The sequence below is a fragment of the Cyprinus carpio genome, chromosome A14 (assembly GCF_018340385.1).
Source record: "Cyprinus carpio isolate SPL01 chromosome A14, ASM1834038v1, whole genome shotgun sequence".
In the NCBI taxonomy this organism is placed as follows: Eukaryota; Metazoa; Chordata; class Actinopteri; order Cypriniformes; family Cyprinidae; genus Cyprinus; species Cyprinus carpio.
The window spans coordinates 8,949,922-8,974,640 of NC_056585.1; the positions used below are offsets into that span (position 1 = coordinate 8,949,922).

Sequence of the window (24,719 nt, forward strand, 5' to 3'; positions counted from 1 at the left end):
GTCTTATTGAGTGTCTCTAAGGTACTTGACTGGCCCAGAGCAGACAGGACACTTGCACTCCAGTTTTCTTAACACTGACCATTAAATGAAGATTAATCGTGAAGCTTTGCTTGGCGAGTCTATTCTAAAGTTCCTCACGGGATTATGGGACCTCTCTAAGTAGGTGCAGCGGGGGCCAAGAGGGTCCTAACTCCAAGAGGTGCAGTGTGGTCTGGTTAATGGGTGTGACACAGCGATTGGAATCATACAAGGGGCTTTGTTATTCTCCATTAACTTTTTTATTATGCTATATTACTGTATAATATATTAAAAGAGAAAAATGATTGTCTCCTCATGTCATGTCTGGCAACTGACAAATATGTATTCAATATCATTGGGATATAATATAAACTTAATGTACCAGTTAATGATCTAATAATAAGCACAAAATACACTAAGTAGTCATTATGGGCCACACCCCAATTTTTATTTTTATTTTGATGCAACATTTGAATTCACAAGATTCTGAGCTAGGATGCTAATGTACTTATTTCATCAGCACCTGTTGGTCTGATGCATGTGTGGGGCTGATTTGGAAGCATCCCACCAAGTTTGAGATCCCTGTGACTTACGGTCTCTGACACCAAGACACTTTTAGGGCAGAAAAAATAGATTGCATAACAGTATGATTAGTAAAAATGGGGTCTGGTGCAGGGTTGAACTTTCTTTGATGTTGATTATTTTTGATGACAGGCTAACAGCTAATGTCAGTTTACAGTTTATGTCAGTTTTATCATAAAATGTATTTATATTAACTATGGTATTTTGGTGTAAACTATTAGTACTATTTTAATTTTTTTTTGTAATGCTGACGTGTCAATGTTTTATTATTTCACAATATACTTTATTTCTAGTTCTATTTATATTATTATATTATTTATATTTATTGTTCAAGCAGTGGACCTATTTTGGGGTAACTGCATTATTTAAAATTTCATAAATGAAAACAACGCTGTGAATGGTCTTTAATGTCGATGGTTAACCGACTCAACATCGAAAATACATCACCAAAAAAAAAAAAAAAAAACATGTTGCCATTCAATAATTATATTCAATATATCCCCTATGGGTTGTAATGGACTACATCAGGGTTGCCAAGTTTTTGCTTTTGCAACTTAACCTGCCCAATTGCTACTCAAAACTAGCCCAATCACTTTTGAGGGGTGTTCCCTGGTAAAAATCGCATTCCGGGGGTAAAATACACGTTTTTCTCTGCGGATCCTCCAGTAAAATTCGCATTCCAGGGGCTAATTATCACGTTATTTGGGTCGCTTCAACCCGCGGATATGAAAAGTAACCCCCGGCAACAGTGTTAAAGTAGCTAAATTCCACGGGAAAACTGCGGACTTGGCAACACTGGACTACATGTAATGGACTAGTGTTTTTTTCACTAGTCAAAAGTTATTTGATAAACAATGATTATAGCCAAAGTTCCCTTTTTGGGAAGTAATCAGACAATATTTCAAAAGCTTTAGTTTATTGCAGTGTCATCCATGAACCACAAAATGTCTTATAAAATAAAATAGTAAGCATTAAACAAATAGATAGCTAAGAAATTCACTGTGTAATCTCCAAACAACAGGGCCAAATCATTTCTTGTAAACCTTTATTTTGAGAGAGAGAGAGAGAAAAAAATCTTACACACTGCTAAGATCAATATATATATTGGTACATATTAATGACCAGTAGTTCTGCAGAACTGGAATTGTTGATTCTTGAATTATGTTCCTCAAAGCCAGTCTAACACTTGCTTTCAGTGAAATATTACCTAAATGGTGTATTACAAAAAAACAAAACAAAGAACATGTTTTCATCAAAAAAAAAAAAACAAAAAAAAAAACAGGAACTTAAAACTAAAAAATAAAAAAAACTTTGGTCTAGTTCCCTTCCATGCTCTTATCCAACTCTCCAGCAAAAGTTGGCGGGAATCTTTTAATCAATTTAATTACTGTTCTTAGCTAAAAGCTCTCCTTCACTGAAGAGCACAAAATGAATGTTCTCTAAGAAGGAAACCCAGTGCTCATGTTTTTCACAGAAGTCATAAAGAAACCTTGGTGAAGGCCTTTTAAAAGATTCATGTCAGCTTATATCACCAGCACTCTGAACAGTCTAACAAATTTTAAACGCTGAGAAAAAGAACAGACTTTTTAAATACAGAGAAATGGATTGTGAAACTAAACAATGCTCTTGTAACACTGATGAAGCAGCATCTTCATCCTACCAAAACGCTGAGACGTTCCATTATAAACAGCTTGTTTTGCAAGCACACTGGCCTCATCCAAACCCAAATCTCACCCACCCCGAGACCCAATCTCTCTGTGACTTCTCCACCATCAGTTCAACAACTAAGAGCGGCCTAGTTTAGGCTCATGGGCTTTTAATGTTCCCACAGCATCCTTCACGGCATGGTAGATGATGTTCTTCACCTTTAAACAACAGAAATAACATTCAATCAGAATCAAAAGTGTTTGGCAAGCAATTAGCTTACCAGAACATTTTGAAATACTGCTTTTGTGCTCCACAGAAGAGAGCAGTACGACAAACAGAAATACCTGTAGCTTGTCCTCGTGGTTAGTGTGAGTGGTGGAAAGGTGGCGGAACTCCTGCGTCAGTCTAAAACAGTGCTTCACATGCTCGGGAGAAACAAAGTCCTCTGCGACCTTGATACAGCTGTACAGGTTGTGCACCTGGGAAAACCAAGATGAGCAAATGAGTTTTTATCGTATATGATATAGTTGACATCACATAAGGGAGCACTGTCATTCCAAATGTCTGCATAATTGCAAATGTGATACTGATTTTATCCAACAGGTAATAATGTGAATTACATTTGAAACGTTTCTGTCAATATTGCCTGTTTTGCCAAAGAAAATAGTTCCAAATAAATTTTTAGTTTAGTTTAGTTTTATTGATTTATATAGCACATTTAATAACAACAGGGTCGACAAAAAGGCTGTACAAGGCTGTACTTTTGAAAAAGGCTGATCTTACATACGATGGCAAATTATTCCACAGCTTAGGTGCTGCCACCGAAAAAGCACAATCCCCCTTGAGTTTCAAGCTTAGGTACCAAGAACAATCATTTTGAGAATTTGATGACCTTAAAGGCCTGTTAGTCACATCGAACGAGAGGAGATCAGACAGGTAAGATGGTGCCAAACCTGCCACAGATTTATACACAAACAGCAGTACCTTAAACTGAATTCTAAACTTGATATTAAAAGAAAGAAACAAATTTATTTTAGCAATCAAAAAAAAAAAAAAAATGCTGATTTCACAACTGAATTTATCTGCTTTTCAAATTTGAGTGCCGGATCAAAAATAACATCCAAATTCTGAGCACAAGTGCCTACAGTTTTAGTTACAGGACGCAGAGTTTTAGATAGGATGGAAGCACATTCAGGTCATCCAAAGACCAACACTTCAGTCTTAGAATCATTTAGCTATAAATATAGCCATCCAAGTTTTAGTTCACACAATCAATAAAAGACTGGAGAGATACATTGTCATCTGGTTTCATTTGAAGATAAAGCTGTATATCATCTGCATAAAGATGGTATGAGATCTGATACTTACGAAAAATCTGAGCTAAAGGAGGAAGATAAAGAAGAACAAAACAGGGCCTAAAACGGAACCCTGTGGTACCCCACATGTACATGCTGCATTGACGGAGGTAAAATTCTCAATAGCTACAGAAAAAGATCTCCCCTTAAGATAGGATGTGAACCAGCTTAATGCCGCAAAAGAACCGCTGTGCGTCTCAGATCAACTCACAATGGTGCTTGAATCAGTGTTTTTGAATCAATCAATGATTCAGTGATCCATGCATGAAGTCACTTGTTAAGTTCCTGAGTGAATCAGCATTTGAACGAATTAGTTGAATAAAAAAAAAAAAAATCGATGACTCACTTCACAGTAACTTGCTGCTACACACTGGCAATTCAGTTCATATTTCAAGTATAATTTCTTCAAATCATATGTATTTTTTTTTTATATTAAAAATATTTTTTAATCAGTATTATGCATTTGTAATTGCAGTGTAAATACCTCTAAATGCTGCAGCTTCTGCAGTTCAAAAATTTATTTTGTTGGTACTTATTTCATTTGATTAGTAACAGCCTATAGTGTTTATTATTCTATTTGAATTTATTAAATAATAATTTAACAAAAAAAAAAATCTAATAGCGTTAGAAAAAAAATATCAAAATCTTTGGTCAACTGTCCATGACAGGCCTAAACCAGTCAAGTTACCAGCATAAAAACACACTCGGCTAAATATCGTCCAATTATTGTTATCGACAAAATGAGAAAATATAGATTTTTTTTTTGTGTGTCAATATTGCACACCCCTAGTGTCCAAGTACATGATTTTGACTGGAAATCTGATGGTGGACATCCTCTAAATAACCAACCTGATGTGGCGCTCCAGCTGGGATAAACACAGCATCTCCCAAAAACTGTACAATGGACCAGCCCTGGACTCCGTACTCCTCATACAGCCTGCGACGCAGCGTCTGATCCAGGTACCAGCTCTGGTCGTGGATAGGATCATGGTCTGGTGGGTTCTCCTGACCTTGTTCCTCTCCAACCTGCAATAAATAGGTGAAATGAACTTCAGATATGCATACCGTATAAAATCAGAAAGCAGAGAACAGTGCCCAAATCTGAAATCTAAAAAGTTGTCATCATTTAGTAATCCCCAAATGCATATACAGGTGCTTCTCAATAAATTAGAATGTCCTGAAAAAGTTCATTTCAGTAATTACACTCAAATTGTGAAACTCGGGTATTAAATAAATGCAATGCACACAGACTGAAGTAGTTTAAGTCTTTGGTTGTTTTAATTGTGATGATTTGGCTCACATTTTACAAAAACCCACCAATTCACTACCTCAACAAATTAGAATATGGGGACATGCCAATCTGCTAATCAACTCAAAACACCTGCAAAGGTTTCCTGAGCCTTCAAAATGGTCTCTCAGTTTGGTTCACTAGGCTACACAATCATGGGGAAGACTGCTGATCTGACAGTTGTCCAGAAGACAATCATTGACACCCTTCACAAGGAGGGTAAGCCACAAACATTCATTGCCAAAGATGCAGGCTGTTCACAGAGTGCTGTATCCATGCATGTTAACAGAAAGTTGAGTGGAAGGAAAAAGTGTGGAAGAACAAGATGCACAACCAACCGAGAGAACCGCAGCCTTATGAGGATTGTTAAGCAAAATCGATTCAAGAATTTGAGTGAACTTCACAAGGAATGGAGTGAGGCTGGGGTCAAGGCATCAAGAGCCACCACACACAGACGTGTCAAGGAATTTGGCTACAGTTGTCGTATTCCTCTTGATAAGCCACTCCTGAGGCGTCTTACCTGGGCTAAGGAGAAGAATGAGAGCAAGTTTTGTGTTTAATTTGGAAACCAAGGTCCTAGAGTCTGGAGGAAGGGTGGAGAAGCTCACAACCCTAGTTGCTTGAAGTCCAGTGTTAAGTTTTCACAGTCTGTGATGATTTGGGGTGCAGTGTCATCTGCTGGTGTTGGTCCATTGTGTTTTTTGGAAACCAAAGTCACTGCACCCGTTTATCAAGAAATTTTGGAGCACTTCATGCTTCCTTCTGCTGACCAGCTTTTTGAAGATTTAATTTTCCAGCAGGGTTTGGCACCTGCCCACACTGCCAAAAGCACCAAAAGTTGGTTAAATGACCATGGTGTTGGTGTGCTTGACCGGCCAGCAAACTCCCCAGACCTGAACCCCAGAGAGAATCTATGGGATATTGTCAAGAGGAAAATGAGAAACAAGAGACCAAACAATGCAGATGAGCTGAAGGCCACTGTCAAAGAAACCTGGGCTTCCATACCACCTCAGCAGTGCAACAAACTAATCACCTCCATGCCAGGCCAAATTGAGGCAGTAATTAAAGCAACTGTGGGGGCAGCTATGGCCTAATGGTTAGAGATTTGGACTTGTAACATGAACGTCGCAGGTTTGAGTCTCGGTGCTGGCAGGAGTTGTAGGTGGGAGGGAGTGAATGAACAGTGCTCTCTTCCACCTTCAATACCCATAGCTGAAGTGCCCTTGAGCAAGGCACTGAACCCCCAGTTGCTCCCCGGGCGCTTGATATAGCTGCCCACTGCTCCGGGTGTGTGTTCATGATGTGTTCACTTCTCACTGCTGTGTGAGTGCACTTGGATGGGTTAAATGCAGAGCACCAATTCCGAGTATGGGTTACCATACTCGGCAAATGTCACGACTTTCACTTTCACTTTCACTTTCAAAAGGAGCCCCTACCAAGTATTGAGATAAATGAACATACTTTCCAGAAGGCCAACAATTCACTAAAAATGTTTTCTTTATTGGTCTTATGAAGTATTCTAATTTGTTGAGATTGCGATTTGGTGGGTTTTTGTTAAATGTGAGCCAAAATCATCACAATTAAAAGAACCAAAGACTTAAACTACTTCAGTCTGTGTGCATTGAATTTATTTAATACACGAGTTTCACAATTTGAGTTGAATTACTAAAAAATAAATGAACTTTTCCACGACATTCTAATTTATTGAGAAGCACCTGTATATAGGTTTGGAACCACATGAGTGTCTAATTTTGGATAAACTATTACTTTAAAAGCAATAACAGTCAACGTCACCTTTCGCAGGAGCTCGCGGATCTTCTCTGCGTCTTTGGCGGCGTAGATGTGCCAGAGAGCTCCAGGTTTCTCCTTTGCCTCATAGACTCTTCTCTTAGTCACGTCATCCACATCTCCCTCTTCAATGGTCTGCATCACCTCTGCAGTAATAACAGGTCGGTAAGTAAACATACCCACAATCGTAACTTGTGTAAAAGTTCATCATTTCCATAAAACAGTGAACTAGAGCTGAACTATTAATATTGATTGTTAAAGCCTTATTTGGTTCTACACAGGGTCTCTAAGCATTAGTTGGGCAACTACACGATGACCATCAAAACAGAAAGTAGATATTTAATATTTTAGATTATAATTACTAAGCAATAGGGCTGTCAAAATGAAACTTGTTTAACACTTATTTATGCAGTGCTGTTAACACTATCAATTTATCTGACAGTATAGTAGTTCCATTCTTGTATTTTCAACCACATGCTCCCTCTCTCTGCCCTTCTGAAGATGCCAGCAAACCCAAACACACAACATGATTGACAGGCAGAAAGCATTTATGGTTTTTAAACAAGTTCTGCCAGTCCCCTGACTCTATTCTTGCGGTTTAGGACGGTCTCAGACACAGATCTGAACAATCTCAGTGATATCAGTCAGATAGGATATTTTATGAGTGGCACTGCAACAAATAATAATTTATAGGACATTAAGTTACTCATTCACGTGCAAAACACACTTAAAGTGTAAGTTAACCCAAAAAATGAAAATTATGCTGCGTTTTACTCACCCCCGAGGCATCCTAGGTCTATATGACTTTCTTCTTTCAGACAAATACAGTCTGAGTTATATTACAAATTGTCTTTGATCTTTCAAGCTTTTCCATGGCACTCAATGGGTGTTGCATTGCTTCAGTCCAAAAGACGTGAAATAAAAAGCACCCTTCCATAAAAAAAGAAAAAAGTCTCTCACACGGCTCCATATCCATATTCAAAACGTAATAATCACTATAATCTAGCTTGTGCATACAGTTGTACACAGAAGCAGCACCGGGTGGATGACGTATGAGGTCAGCGTTGCGCATGTGCCGGTGAGCCTCGTGAAAACCAACGTTTGTTTACAGGATCAAAAGAAGCAAAGTTTCCTTACTTTGTTCACCCCCCGGAGCCGTGTGAGACACTTTATTTATTTATTTTTAATGGAAGGGTGCTTTTTATTTCACGTCTTTTGGACTTAAGTAATGCAACACCTGCTGAGTGCCATGAAACAGCTTGAAAGATCAAACACATTTTTTAATATAACTCCGACTGAAAGAAGTAAGTCATATACACTTAGGATGCCACGTGGGGAGGAGGGGATGGGGGGCTTGGGAGTAAAACACGTAGCCTATTTCACTTTTTGGGTGAATTAACCCTTTAAACATAATCAAGCAAAAGGGAAGGTTACACAATATTAAGTCCACACAATGTGGGAAAATGTTTACATTCATTTTGGCAGATTACACAAATATTTACCAAACTACCAACACAAATAACTTTTTGTCTTAAGAAAAACTGAAGTACAAGAAATTTCAGATTAATTGCAATGAAAATTTTAATCTATTGACAGCCCTAACTAATCAAGCAAGCAAACGGAGCAAAGAGGCTGAATAACGGAGAAGGTAAGGATCAATCCTGCAGGGTCTGCTCAGGAGTTGTATAAAGAATATACATCAAAAATATACTAATCACAATAAACTGCTCCAGTATCCCAACACTTTTTAGGGAAAAAAAAAATGTCCGCACAGATTCCCAGAAATAAAAAAGTGACAAATTCCAATTCATATATTTTTCTTTTTTTTAAAGAAACACTTAAAAGAAGGAATGACAGGATATGAAGGTCCATCACCAACCACTGAAGAGCATGGAAATAAAAAACAGCTTTCCTATAACAGATAAGAACTATTTAAAGGGGTCATAATGTTAACCTAAGGCTAAACTCCGAATCTGTCAGCTCGTGGTTAAGTAATGAACTAGATTAACCAGTTAACTGAAAACAACTAGCTCATGAGAGGGATCCCTTCGATCCAGGTGCAGTGGTTCTCTAGTAACAGCTCACTGGAGGGGGGTCTGGGCCTGTTCCTAAGACAAAGACTTTCATACAGCTTCAGAAGACTTGGAAAATAGCTCATAACGGCTGGCCATCAGCAAATGTTGGGCCATCATTGAATATCAATCAGCCCAGTTTCTGCCACTGTCCGCAGCTTTTTGACCAATTGAGCAGGTTAAATAGTTGACGGAGCCCATCAGTGAGAGAAATCCTCATTCGGCTTAGTGAACCAGTGCACAAGATGGTCAAAAAGGCATAAACAGAAGATGCTATTTATTCTTAATCCTCATATCATCTGTGATAATTTTCATTGATTCTGTATGGTGAGAAAGCCTGATGTAAAAATGTAATAGAAAATTGGTGTGCTTTGTTTACAATGTGTATATCCACAGTACTAGCTCTTCCAGTTTCCTCTTTTGTATAACGAATACAGACTACTGCCACCTGCTGGCATGGAGAGTTTTTGTTTTCCTCAAGCAAGCGAAGAATGTGCATGCTAGTTGGCTGTAGTCTTTGCAATGTGTTCTGACTCAACTTTTTGGCCCTGATGCAAGCGACACCACATTCGGCTTTCCTCAGTACTACCGTATTTTCGGCACTATAAGGCGCACCGGATTATAAGGTGCACCTTCAATGAATGGCCTACTTTAGAACTGTTTTCATATATAGGGCGCACCGGAATATAAGGCTCTTAGAATAGAAGATACTGCAGTCAAACGTTTGACTGGGTTTGCGCTATGCATCCACTAGATGAAGCTGTGCAAAAAGGAATGTGAACATTTTGACAGAGTGCCTAGATCCATATATAAGGCGCTCCGGATTATAAGGCGCACTGTCGTTTTTTGAGAAAATTAAAGGCTTTTAAGTGCGCCTTATAGTGCGGAAAATACGGTAGTACTTTGCTGTTAGTTTTGTTAGTTTGGCCTTTGGGTAGGGACACACCAAACCGACACCAAAGAACTAGCGCTGAGGAAAGCCAACTGTGGCGTTGCCTTGCATCGCCTGCATGGGGACCAAAAAAGTTGCACTAGAACACACCGGACAGACTACTGCCAATGACCAACTAGCGTATAAGATCTGCACTTGCATGAGCGAACATAACTCTCCCATACCAGCAGGTGGCATTAGTCTGTATTCGGCATTCAATCAGGGAAACCATTAGAACTAGAACTGTGGACAAATAAAGCTATCAGTGCTTGCTTTTAACATTGTTTATCCCAGCCGCGCTCACTACTGGCGGATTCGTGTAGCCTTGTTCAATCAAGTTATAAACGGCATTGGCATTGTAGGCCCTTCTTGTGGATAAAGAAAGGAAAGGATAGAATGACAAAACAAGTGTCTGTGCCTTCCCTCTTTACTCTGTCATTGGTTTGCTTTAGTCAGTTCTGTTTTTTTTTCTTGTGTGTTCATTCGCTAAGCTGAAAAGCCATTAAGAGTTCTCTTTCTTGCCAACGAGCTCCGCCGTCAACCCAACATGCAGAATCGGTCTAAAAGAGCTGACGGCATCCGACTAGATCCAATTGTTGTAGAGCAGCATGAAGATTCTTCAAAACTACTTCTTTTGTGTTCCACAGAATTGGGGTTTGGAAGAACATGAGGGTGAGTTCAATGAATTTTCATTCTTGTGTCAACTATTTCTTGCCTTCTTGAAATGAGCAGGATGTTTAGATTTTGAAAGTTACAATTGATTATGCATCCAACTTCTATTTGAAAAGAACCAAAGAAATTGTTATTTATTATATGACCCCTTTAAAAAAATAAAGCTAACTCAATCGTCAAAAGTTCTGAAGGGGCTGAAGATGTAAAAAAAAAAAAAAAACACTATGGTTACTATGTTTTGGTGTCCTGGGAAACCATACTCTGAATGGAGTTTACAAATTGGTGTTTTATAATGAACCATCAACATAACTAATACATCATTTAATGTAAAGAGTAGCAAGAGATGGGTTAAAGCAATGGGAGTGAAGAACAACAGAGAGTGAGAAAAGTGGGAGGGCATGCCTGAGGTGAGACAAATGAAAAAAATGCACAGACCTTTGAATCCAGCGAATTCTGCTTCTGTGAATGAGAAATGGTGCCACAATCAAAAGTAGTAAGACCCCAAGAGCACAGGCTGTCCTAAAGGTGACTATAGGGTACAAAACTATAGGGTGCCATGTTGGCCTCTAAGAAACTACCTCTTAAGGGAGGCTTGCAATTATTAGTCACTTATTTAACTTTGTAACACAAAGTTAGGGGTCTGAATACTTTTGCAAGGCACTGTATTTTGTTCTATTTTAATGCCAGTTTCCTATCCAAAGATTTGATCTATGGGTGGAATCTGTATCTTTCAGACTTTAACTAATTAGCTTATACTTAAAGGAATAGCTCACCCAAAAATGTCATCATTTACTCTCCCTCATGTTGATCCAGATCTGTATGACTTCTGGATTCAGAAACCCATCAGGGTTTGTAAATGATGACAGAATTTTGGGGTGAACTATCCCTTTAATGACAGGAAGTGTTTTCAGGGCAATCTGAAAGCTTGTGACACTGTGAATTTTTAATTTTTCATTGAAGCCAATATAAACACAATAAAACATGTTAAACAATTTTTTAAAGTTGCACCCAAAATTATTTACATCCTTTTACAGCACAGGGGCAAAAAAGTCTTGGAGACCAAAAGTTTATACATTATAATGAACAAAAGAAAACTGCAGCAATATCAATGAACAAAAACAATAGCTTAATTATATTAGCTACAAAAAACAAACAAGAATACACACAAAAAAAAACCCTTAACACACATAAACAAAAGCTTAATGCTTACTCTTTTCCTGGTCACCGTCTCCTTCTGGGATGCCCACATACACCATTACGTTGACTGCATCGGATACGTCCAGATGCAGGTTAGTGGTGCCGACCCTCCTGTCTTCTGTGGAGATCAGACCTGGGAGGGACACGGCAAAGGGCAGAGGTTAAATAGCTGTCAGTGGATTCCTCAGAAGCAGTGGCGAGGGTGTTGAATGCAGATCTCATACCATAAGCATTGTACATTTTAGGACCCAGATCTGGCCGAACAAAGAAGTTTGGAAGACGAGAGGCCAAGTTGAGCCGGCCATCTCTCTTTGTGTACTCTGGCAGAGGAAGGTTCACCATGAGATCATCAAACCTGCACACAGAGGGACATGAGTGATCGAATTCATAATTTCAACACACTGGCTGCTTCCAAGCCAAGATGCCATAGCTGGTGGTTGACCGATATGTTGCCAAGGCTGAAATAAAGACCGATATTTGGCACTTTTTAGTCTTCAGTAACGGCCAATTTTTTTTTTCTTCAGTTTGGCCGATATGTCAGAAGTGGCAACTTTAAAACTTGTCAGCACACAGGACTTTTATTTTGACAGCGCTGAGTGCACAGAGCTCGCACTGTCCATCTTCATTAGTTTACGGTCACTGTTTAACAGTTCTAACAACTTATTACACAAAGCTTTTAAACTAAATTAGTTATGAGTATATGAAAAGTATTATAGCGTTTGCTTTCCTATTATTAGTAATAAAGGCCTCTAGCAAATATGCATTTCATTTAAACAAGTCTGAATATCTAACAAACATTTAATATCACTAACCTTGCTGTGCTTTGCTGCTATGTCGTATTCATGTCATATTCATTGTGTGATGCATGTAAAATTTTGGTATTGTGACAACACTAGTGCTAAATATTACTGACTGTAATCTGGTTGCAGCATTTCTTAATTTGAGAAAAATAATATAATTACAGAAAGAAGTTAAATTTCAAGTTATCAAGTTACATTTTTTCATATTAACTCATTTTCAAATGACAATTTAGTAAATATTATGTAAATATATATGTTTATAAATTTAATTTCAGCAATTGTTGCATGTGTGTTTTTACTATCTTTAAATTAAACAGTGTAATATGATGTATATCGATATATATTGGCTTTTTACCGCCCAGTGGCCACCATGCTCTCCAAGACATCAGCGCCAGCAATCAAAAAATTCATATCGCGCGACCACCAGCCATGGCACCCAATTACATGCCAGCAAACCTACCGAGTGGGCATCATGTCTCTGAAATCTTCTCCAGGAGGCCAGTCTTTAAGTTTTAGTACCATAGGTTGGCCATCTCCACCCTGCAACCGCTCTAGAGAACAAAGAAGAATATAATACACCACCAGGTCAAAGTAGCTTCAAGGTCAACTGGATATGGTGACAATTAAGGATGGTAATAATCAAATGAACAATGAAAAGATCCAGGCTTGCACTGCTGTTAAAGTGTCTGTACTCACTGGAAATAACCTGGAAGCCATCCCAGAAGTCTCGGACTTTAACATCAGAGATGATGGCGCAGTTCCTACAGTTGACCAGGTCCACATCCTGGTCTCCAAACTCCCCGCTGAAGGACTCTGGCTTCCATAAGTGTTCCTTCAGATTCTTGTGTATGCCTGAGACCAGCACAGGCTAAACAAGAAAAGGCTATTAGCATCAGCAGAACGTAACCCATCAAATAAATGCACATCCACCTGATCTTCACAACTCACCTGTCCTTGTTTCCAGCACTCTCTGAAGATCTTCCAGTTGTTGCTGTTGCTGGGGTCCTGCAGGCAGAGCAATCGGCCATCGCACAGCCACGAGTGTGAAGTGTGGGGGTCTAATACACTGAGACCCATCAAGCCCTCTCTGCGAGGAGCAGCCCCCGACTCGCCGCCTTCTGCAGACCCTGACGAACGTCGACACTCTGCCATCTTCGTCTCCACCACTGATGCAATGATATGATCCAAGAAGTTAGGAAGTCCTCCCTTCATTTTAAAAAACCGAAAAATATAAAGAGAAAAAAAATATATTTATAAAAATAAAATTAAAAAAAATTACAAACATTCTTTTTTTTCTCAGTGGTCGCAAAACAAAAGATTATTCATAACAAATGAATTATATAATTCATAACAAATCTATCATTAGTACAAAAACAGCTTCATATGAATTAAAAACAAGCATCAAAACGTAAAGCTAAAGTTACGTACACCAGCAGTGGAGAACACTGAAGGGAAGGGAACTCCTCCCTCGGCGGGACCCTGCGGAAGCTTCCCGGGGCCGGAGTTCAGCAGATCTCGGAGACTAGTGCCCTCTGCTTTGGGTTGAGAAGGGCCAGCGCCCAGCAGCAGACTATTGAAGAGCTTGGGACTAGACCCTGAGGGTTTGGAAAGGGTGCCGAAGGAGTCCAGACCAAATGGAGTACGAGAGTCACGACCCATCACGGAGCGCAGAGACTCTGAGATAAAACAAGAGGAACACCCTGAGCACACTGTGTCTGTAAAGATTTACCAAATATAAGATTTACCATCAAATGTTTTATAAGGGGCTTTCACACAGGAGGAACCTTTTCATAGCTCCTAGAACTACTGGAGGAAGTTCCCACTTTTTGTCGGTTTAGTTCTAGTTACTCCTGTTTGGAGGAACTAAATTAGCTCCTACTTCAAAGTAGGGTCTAAAACAGTTCTATAGGAACTATCAGTGACATAAGTGTACACTGATTGGCCAAATGCATACGAAACACCAGCTACCCAGCATTTTTTAAAAATCTACTTAATATATATGTAGTATAAATTAGCATTACAAAACATTAAATAAAGCCATTTACAGGCATAGATAACTAATGCATTAACCGTTATTAACTAATTAAGTTGTTAATGTGAAGAGATGCCTTAGTATATTTAGTAAGCATAATTATATACTTATTAGCATAAGTATATAATTAACATGAACAAAGATTCCTAATATGTTGTTCATTATTAGTTCATGTTAACTAATGCATTAACTAACGTTAACTAATACAACCTTGTTGTAAAGTGTTACCATTTTTTTTAAAAGAAGCTTAAAGCATATCTTTTTTTAAGCTTTTATCTAATATTACATTCTTTAAATCTCTTTGGAATGCATTTTTTTTTTTTTTACCTGATTTATGCATTATATCTATTATTATTCATCCCATATAAATAATTACATATTTATTACTATAAAATCCATTTACACAATACATTAAACGTTACGTTTGTTTTCACGTTACATTAATTATGGTATTTTTTTATAATTTCACTGAAAAACAATGTAATTTTTTTATTTATTTTTTTTACTTGTAAAGCACTTTGAGCTGCATTTCTTCTGTATGAATGTTATTTACTATTATTATTATTATTATTATTAATATTATTATTCTTAAAGTTTATTATAAAGAACAAAAACCAAAATTTTAAATACCATAAACATATTTCTTCTTAAATGCACAAAATAATTTATAATACATACATATAATATATATAACAGTACATGATCATTTTGGTCAAATGTAAATTCAAAGCAGTTGAGAACCACTGTTATAAAGTACTTCAACATGTGCCATCCACTAACTGTTCAGCGCTCTAAACTGAGTCTCACCTTTGGGCTCCTTTTGTGTGGCCAGGTCGGCCAGCCAGTGAAGGGCCGAGGAACTGCCCTTGCCATCTTTAGCAGCTGGTGTCGGGGCAGGAGCAGGGCTAGAAGTGCTGCTGTTTGTCCCACTGGTGCCTGACGTTGTGTCAGCACTGCCCGCCTCTTCAGCAGGCTCTGTTTTGACTACTGCACCCGCTACAGGTTCCCCATTCGGACGGGTTGTGGCTGAAGTGGAAGTGGCTCCATTCCCCACACTGTTAGCCGCACCCTAATCCACAAAACACTACACAAAACATGAGAAAAAATAAGAGAACAAAAAATAGAATTAAACATCAAATTCTACTGGACTTTCAATTGTAATGTTTTGGAGATATCTTGCCTGTGAAAGGCCGTTTGGAGCACTGGGCCGCACCAAGGGTTTGTTATGTCGACTAGTGCAGGGGCAGTTCGCTTTGATCCCCCATTTACCTCTGGCTGCGTGTACCATGTCACCTATGCTGTACAAGGCTAAAGGGACACAAGGACACAATTAAACTGAGCTCCATTAACTGTAATTTCACATATTTTTAACAGGAATAAATGCACTAACCTGTTCCAGGTATAATTTGAGTGGGCATGAGGTTCTGTGGTTCATGTGGCTGGCCTTTAGCACACTTCAGCCATGAGAACACCTCTTCTTCTGGACTCTCGTCTACTGAAAGAGCAGAAGTGAGAGTCTAAAACATGCTCTAATGAACGTACATGATACAAGACATTGCTCTTGTATCAAATAGGATGATAGCTTCGTGAATGTGGCAGATCCTTTGTCATATCTACCTTCAGGTGGCCTGTTCTTGCGTAGCCGGTAGCAGTCGAGACAAACGCCGAAGCCGCATTTGCGACAAACCCAGTGAATGTTGAACAGCGTTGTCTCACACACGTCGCACATTTCTCTCACGCCCCTCACAGCTCGCTTCCATGCCACTTTTTCTGCAAAATCACAGAGATTTTATAGAAGTCCTTATTGTATTGTATATTTACTGCAAGCTTTTGTTTTTTTTTAGTAACAGTTTTAGCAATAATAACCTTGCTTTATAGTAGTCCTGAAGTGTTCACACTAAAAAAAAGTAACACTGAGGTCCTGAAAGGTGTTATATAAATAAAAAAACATTATTATAATTATTACTAAGTTTAATATAAGATTTTCATTCATTCCTTACTGGTAAGATAACGTATGCAACAGAGTTTTTCCCCTTTACATTGAGCTTCATTTATAAAACATGAGCAGAATGTGAAATTCATTGAAAAAGCATTCATTTTAATGTGGCATTTCACCTGAATTTCTATTAATTATTCACTCAAAATTATTCTGCTTTCATGAATGAGGTTTTTAATATAAGAGAATGATTAACATGTTATATATTACAGAAAATAAATAAATTAAAACTTACATAAAATTAGACAAAAATAAAACAAACATAGAAATGTTTCATTTTAATTTACCACCTTTTTTTCTTTGAAAAAAAAGGAAAAAAAAAACAGGGTTCATGGGAAAGTCACGAAGAATTAATAAAAACATAAAACTCCATTTTCATTTTTATAAAGAATATACACAGTAATGTTAAGCTCTAAAACATTTCATGTGGTAGAAATCTTTTTTTTTAAATGTGAATAATAAATAATTAGATATTAGAAGAGTCAGGTAAATAAATAAATTAAAAAAAAAAAACATTTAGCTCTTAAAAACACTATTATCTGAAAACTATTTTAGTAGCTATTTTACTTTAAGTTTACAGAAATCCATAAAACTAGATGGACTGGTGCTAATAGCGCGTGTAAAACATTTTGGCATTATGTGACACTTTCTTAGAATTTATTCAGATTATGAATGATTTTGTGTGAACAAGCTTTAATCAACTTTAATAAACAAACACTTACGATGGGGCTCTATCATCATCATGGCCTCTTTCTCTGACATGACCAGTTGGCAAAACTGGTCACCCACGTTTGCTAAAATATATTTGGACGTGTCCAGGTCAAGTCCTTCCTGTGCTGTGAGGGAGGGGAGCCACAGCCCCATCGCCATGCTGTCACTCTGCTGCGGGCTCAGGAAGCCTTCCACACGAAGGACTCCCTTCTTAGTGAAAGCCAGCCTGTTACAACACAAGTCCAGGTGTCAGTGTCATACCCTAGCCAAGAGTTAAGCTAGTCATACCATCATAACCACCTGCGAAAGTGGAAGAATCGGCAGGCCACGTTTGGGTCATCATCATCCGAGTCCTCGCGGGATTTCCTGTAGCGCTCCAGACGGCACTCGCGGCATTTGTGCAGGTGGGGCGCCACGTTAATGCAGGAGCCGTCTTGCAGAAAGGACTCTCCGGACTGCTTCAAGCGCCGAACCTTATTCTGGTCCTTCAACACGGACTGCCCCGCTACATAAAATTATAATAGTTAAGAGGTTAAGCCAGTCGTGATGATTTAAGAAGGCTAAACTGATCAAACATAGGCTATGATCAACTCATTGTCTGCCACTGGCCACTTGGTTGTTACTTTATAAAACAAAAACTTTAACACCAACAAAAAAAGTTCCAAACATATTTCTAAATTAAAAAAAAAAAAAAAACATAAAACATAACCATTTTGCCATTAAAAACAAAACATAACTATTTTAATGACTGCAACAGCACCTGTGTAATGGAGGAGAGAGAGAGAGAGAGAGAGAGAGAGAGAGAGAGAGAGAGAGAGAGAGAGAGAGAGAGAGAGAAGTAATATTTTGTGACAGAAGTAATATTCCAAAGAAACTTGTAAATTTGCGACAGGAAAATGTATTCAAAAATTCAATGGAGTTTGGGTGTCACCCGGTGGCTATTTTTGGTATAGCGTCTAAAAATCTCACAGAAACTTTTTTTTTTTAATAATCATTCATAAAGTTTGAAAAGGTTGAAGCGAAGTACAAGGATGTTCACAGTGGGCTGTGTTTACATTAATCTCGCATCATAAAACCCAATGTGCAAGTACATTTAAACACTTACATTACTCAGCAGAACGCAGAAGCGCTCTTCTTCGTGAGCATTTAAGTGTGCGGTTAAAAACTAGCCTAGAGTACCATCTGCTGTCAAAAGCTAAGCTCAGAATCGATTTGAGAGAGAATCACGATGCATTCAGAAAAACTCAGAATCGATCCACAAATCGCGATGCATCGATTTACTGTCCCAGCCCTATTACTTAGACATATGACTTTAATTATACAGCATATTTAGATTAAAAGACATTTTTGTAAAATAATTAGTTTACATAAAACACAATTTTAGTAAACTTTAATTTCTGTAACTTACTTATACTTTCTTTTTTTGAACTTTTTTTTTTTTTTGTAGTGGTGAAAAGAAAAATTCTGGATTCAGTATAAAGAAACTTATACAGGTTTAAAGGCCAAAGTATACTTCAGCCATCCGCGTCCGCGCACCGTCCACATTACGTCATTTTCGACATCAGGAGGGCTGGCGGAGATCCACGCACCCCTTCCACATGCAGGCAATTTTTTGAGACTGTGCGGATGGTACGCGTACAACAGTGCATGCGCGAGGTGTATGTTTAGACAGAGCGCAAGTCAAGTAAGTGGTACTGCGCATGTGTCGAGCTCGTCCGTCCACAGTCATCCGTAGTCAAGTATACTTTGAAAGCTGTGCGGACTCGGCTGTGCGTGAGATGGAACAGAACGCGGAAAGTGAAGTATACCCGGGTCTTTAGACTGACATGAGGGTGAGTACTAACTCATGAAGTACACAGCATGCAGTTGTCAAGCATGTTACCTTTGAAGGGTTTGCTCCGCGGCCGGCTCTTAGGCTGGGTCTTGTTCTTATCCTCACCAACTGCAGGATCCCCAGGTTTCTGGGTCTGGCCTGAGTTGTCCTCCGCCTCACTCAAATCAGACAGGTCACTGTTGCTACTGGACTCTGAATCCCTTTTAGTGGACTGACTGCGTTCCTCCAAAGAAAACTTGGTTTGGTCGAAAGACATAGCCACACCTTGGCCTTCGGAGCTGACGCAGGTTCCCGGGCTGCCGTCTGAACCTTCTTTGTTTGGTTTGGACGTCTGTTGTCCATCCTGGGCAACCGAAGTGAATGACGGAGTGGTCGTGAGAGCAGGAGCAGGGAAATGGGGAGCTAAGATTCCCTTAGGAGGTTCTGCCATGGTGAACAGATTTGGCTTGGCATCACCACCAGAAGGATCTTGACTAAGTAGACCGGAGCTGCCCGAAGGTGAAACAGCAGACGCAGACAGCACCGATGACGACATCGGAGTTGACAACGCACTAAAAGGCCTGTGTGAAACAGCTCCGCCATAAGCAAGAAATGGATTTGTTTCCTTCGTGGTCTGTAGGAAAAGGTTCTCATGAGTTTCCGAAACCTTGTTGCCAGCCAGCAGACCAAAACCGCTGACTGGACTCGAGCTGTTAACATTCCTGCCACTTCCAAGTCCGCTGGTTCCTAATCCCAAAGAGGGATTCAGAGCCTCTGCAGAGCTCGCAGCTTGACCTGTGGCTGAGGGAAAAGCCTCCCCCACCGCTCCGAAAGGCTTGTTCATTAGGATCCCATTGCCTGCAGGCTTGATATCAGGCACTTTTGGCTGCTCTTTCATTGGTGCCAGGCCACTAGCAGGTGCTGAACCAAACAGTCCAGCGGATGCAGAAGCTACAACCGCCTTTTTGAAACCCTCGGAGGGAGCGGAAGGCTTGAACAGGCTGGGCGGCTCCTTGTTCAAGCACTCGGACAAGGACGTGAAGGCCTTTGACTGGCCTTGCGTGATGCTCTGGTTCTGAGACATGATTTGGAAGAACAGGTTCTGTGAGGGATCAGAGTCCTGCCTCTGCGACTCCTTCGCAGCTCCAAAAGGAAAGCCAAAAGGCTTGTCCTCCTGGGAAGAACCATTGGCCTGTGTGGGAACATCCCCAAACACTGCCTCACTTGACTGTTTACCAAATCCTGCAAAAACTAGAAAAAAAATCTTAAAACCAATAAAAACAAATAAACCAAATAAATGAAAATTAAAAAAATAATAAATAAAACAAAAAAAAAAAAAAAGATGAAAAAAGTACAAAATTAGAATTATTATTAACTAAAACTTTTATTAAAAATTATTATTAAAAATTGTACTGTAATTGAAATAAATCTTTAATAAAATAAAAAATAAAAATTAGAAACAATGCCTTGGCAACTAACTGAAGGAAAAAAAAGTACTAAAAAAAGTATTAAATTTACTATTACAGAAATGAAACGTGATAAAAGAAAATAAATAAAATAAATATGAAATAACAATTAAAAAAAACTGAAAATGAAAACTGAAAAAAAAAAAAAAATGCTAATTCAAAATAATAATCAATACTTTAAAATTATTTGTAAAAAAATTATTAAAATAACACTGGTTGAAAATAACCCAAATGAAAAATGGTCTTTATATCGAAAAATGGTTAATATTGAGGTTTCATGTAAAAGTTTGGGGAGACAAAATCATAATATTTTAAATATTTCATTATTATTATCTATTTTAATCTAACATTATTACATAACTTAGAATCTTTTACATTATTTAAAAATACTTTTTCATATCTAAACTTTAATTACAAATAAAAAAAAACTAATCCAAAATTAATCTAATAATACAAATATTATAAAACAAAAAGCCAAAATAATTAACAATTATAATTACTACAATTTAAAGGGTCCTATTATGCTCTTTTAGAAGGTCTTCATTTTGCATTGGGGGTGTACTAGAACAGGCTCTCATTCTTGGCTGTCCTCCAAAAAAAAAACAAAAACCTATTTGATACATTATTAGAACACCTCTCTCCCCAGTCTGGCATGAACGGCTGGAATAGTTCCCGTATCAACTGAAGGTCTGCCTTCTAAAATACAAAATGCGCTGTGATTGGCTAGCTGGGCCAGTGTGTGTTGTGACTGACAGCACTCGGCGCCTGGTCATGCTCATGCTCATGCCCCTTACCATAACTGCCTGCTGTGAGCTTCAGTGTAAATATTGTGTCAAAATCAAATCAATTTGAGCGCAGTTTAAACCTCCACTATAAGCTCGTCTCCAATACATTCACCCAAAAATCGACCCAACACTCGTTGCCTTCTCTAGTGCAGCTCAACTAGGTCTCGTCACATTCGTTGATCTTGGTGATATCACAAATCCCGGAAAATATGCGTTGTAGTCCAAACGAGTTGTTCATTGTAGTTTTTGAAAAGTGATTTCTGTTAAACAAAATATCTCCTTCTGAACTGAAGACTTTGAGCTTTGTAACTTTGGGACAGGATATATTCTAATATCTTTTTTTGTTTGTTTTTACTTTATTTCCCCCAAAAATGTTAAAAACAACATTATTTCACCCAAAAATCAAAAAACAAATATACTCTTCTAATATCCCTTTTTTGGCATGTTTTTTACTTTATTCTCAGTGTCCTTGTTGGAAACAATATTTTTTTATTTCCGAATCAAAACTAATCATAGAAGTGGTGTTTTAATTTATATTTATAAATTCCATTTTTAATGTATTTTTTTTTTTATAAATTAACAGATCCTAAGTAAAATACAAGCATCAACGTCCTACCTGGCTTGCTTCTGGAGCTGATCCCCATTTACTGGGCTTTTGGTTTGCTTCTACAGGAGCAGAAAGAGCCACACTTGAAGCGTTGTCTTGGGAAGGTGATGAAATGGTCACAGGACCTGGAGACACCAGGGCAGCTGTTTTAGGATACCCTGAAAGGACACCTCCCTCCTCCCTCTCAGCTGCCGGGAGTGTGGGAGACGATTTAGGGGCAGGGGCCCCGGGCACCAAGCTGGGCATTTGACCCAAAGAAGGAAAAGTGTTAGAAAAGGGCGATGGGGCAGGCTTCAATAAGGATTACAGTGGACGCAGGAAGCACAGCAAATACACCGCTGAAAATGAAAACCATACCCTTACTTGGTTTGGGACAACTGCCATTCTCCTTGACAAAACCTGTGCTCCTTATGTGGGAGTGCTCCTGCTGAGAGGAATTGCTGTTGTTAGAGGAGTCTTGACTTGGCAAAGCTACTGGACTACAGGTGCTCGTCACCCTCCCACCTACGCCACCCCCTCCGTCTCTTCCCTTCACTACTCCCTCTCCCGGCACCTCTACGCATGTTACCATAGCCTCAGCGTCCTTGTTGGAGCCACTGCCATTCTGGCTGTCAGAGGCGCCCTCTCCGGCTCCTACGAAACATATCAAAGTAATCCCCTCATCCCGATGCTGTCCGGCCCCGCGCCGCCGACTGCCCTCACCTTTCCCACCGTCACCCTCCTTCTTGCGTCGATCTGGGCTCTATAAGAGATGTGATATGGCAGAATGACTAAGGCGTATGATCAATTACCAAGTTTACATTACTAAATTAATAAACAAGCTATAAAACGACTCTTTTAACACTCACATATACATTTATAGCATTAAGTTTTGTTTAATTATTTGAATTAACAATACTTTCAGTGCTGACTGTTCAGGGAAAACCATCTAGTCTTAAATTAGACAACCTCTAATTGACAGAAACCCAACACACCTTCTCCAACTATCTTCACCCTGAAACAAACCAAAAAACACAAACATAAACCAACTTCTACTCTTCACCCTGAAACAAACCAAGATTGACAGATGAATCACACACAAAAGTCAGCTTTTATCATAACCAAACAAACGAATCACACAATAGAATCACTAAATACAATCTTCACACACAGTCACACGCACCTCACACATAACAATCTCCATAATGTGTGTAACTACATGTGTGTAACTAGAACATACTAATATACGACACCCACCACCCATCCCCAAACAAACTCAGGCACACACACACTCACTCACCCACAATAGTGCAACATAATATCCAAAAAACATGTCCAACAAAAAAAACGGCAGAAGTGCAGCTTTTATTATCAGTTAAATACGAAAAATACATGTTAACAGAAAACAACAACAGAAAATCTCTATTGTATCTTGTCATAGACAAAATACGGCTGAATGTCCTTCTACTTTTATTGTGTTCATATGTTTGACCCACATATTTTTGTCATGACTACTACTACTGAGGTTAATTTACTCACCCTCAGGCTAACCAAGATGTGCAAATTTTTAATTTTTGGCTGAACTATTCCTTTAATATCTTGTATGACTTCCTTTGAGGCTTTGCACAGGTAAGTTTACTAAAGCACATTAGAGTTTATAGAGTTAGAGTTTATTTATAGTTAAATGCAACTGACCTTTCCGCAGGATCTCCTGCAACTCAGAGTCACTGTGCCAGCTGCTGATGGCAGCTTGAAGCGCCGGCTGCTCTTGTAGCAGAGTGTGTCCAAAATCTTTTTCAGTCTGAAGAAAAAATAAAAAATAAAATCCAATACAGTCCAAAAGTTCTGTGTTAGTACATGCAAAAAGATAACAATGCAGATTTTAGGACAGTTACCAACCTCAAAAGTGAGCAGTGAACTCCCATTAGGGAGAAATGCCAAAGTTCTTGCACCAAAGAACTCCACAGGAACCAGGGATCCCAAACCCACACGGTCAACCAGCGCTTTGAACATCTGAAGATTGAGCCAAAAGAAAAATGGCTTTCAGGAAACCAGTACTGGGTGCACAAACGAGTGAACAGAAACCAGAAAACACTACATCTTGACTCTCACAAGAGATCCAATCTCCAAAAGCTTTTTATAACTACAAAAAAAGCATGAACATATGTAGATGTAGAGCAATACATACCACTTCTCAACCCATACATGAGAACGGCACCCACCTAGCAACGCAGTGTGCATCTGTACTCACCAAGGCTGGCCACTGAGGCGCAGCGGAGAGCGATGGATCGCTGCAGTTGGCCCAGACGATGGCACTCTCCATGAGAACGGCACGCACCTCGTCCCCGTACAACCCAACACATCAGCCCCCAAGCCAAGTCCTCAAACCAAACAAAAAAAAAAAATAAAAACAAAACGTACACAACACAACACAAGGAAAATGCAAACACTCCACTCTACGAGCACACTTCAAAGTTTCGTACGGGCCATCTGTTGCCAATGGAGACCGCTCGATCATAAGGCTCAAACCAGAAAAACACTCCTTTTAACTCATTTTTCAACACTGTTGTTAATATTTTTTAAATGTATATTATTAAAACACAGTGAGTGGAACAGACTCACCAAGATTTCTCTCAAAAATAAAGAAGTATTTAAGAAAAGAGTTTATATAATGATGTTTAGTTTGATATTGGTTTGATTGGCTGAGACATTTAAAGGGACAATAACAGGATAAAGCCACTACAGAACTCTGTGGAGTTTAAAAATACAAGTACATACATACATTACCATTCAACAGTTTGGGTTCAGCAAGATTTTTCTTAATGTTTTAAAAGACGTCTCCCGTGATCACCAAAGCTACATTTATTTTGATCAAAAAAAAAAAAAGACTACAATTTAAAATAATAATAATAATAATAATAATAATAATAATAATAATAATAATAATAATAATAATAAGAGAAATTAAAAAAAAAAAAAT

At 38.7% G+C, this 24,719-nt stretch overlaps 1 protein-coding gene across 1 annotated transcript; it reads right to left on the reverse strand.

Annotated features, from left to right (window-relative positions):
* Positions 1 to 1,499: 1,499 nt before the first annotated feature.
* On the reverse strand, positions 1,500 to 24,102 carry kdm3b (lysine (K)-specific demethylase 3B). Its single transcript, XM_042770524.1, is given in 25 exon segments — positions 1,500 to 2,465; positions 2,592 to 2,726; positions 4,452 to 4,628; positions 6,685 to 6,824; positions 11,564 to 11,683; positions 11,775 to 11,905; positions 12,811 to 12,901; positions 13,047 to 13,218; positions 13,299 to 13,566; positions 13,771 to 14,026; positions 15,190 to 15,451; positions 15,563 to 15,690; positions 15,773 to 15,877; positions 16,000 to 16,152; positions 17,101 to 17,315; positions 17,390 to 17,594; positions 18,972 to 20,153; positions 21,127 to 21,142; positions 21,770 to 22,064; positions 22,066 to 22,502; positions 22,745 to 22,754; positions 23,431 to 23,540; positions 23,639 to 23,752; positions 23,991 to 24,093; positions 24,095 to 24,102. Coding segments are annotated over 25 exon segments (4,914 nt in total). The 3' UTR covers positions 1,500 to 2,384.
* Between the last annotated feature and the right edge of the window lie 617 nt (positions 24,103 to 24,719).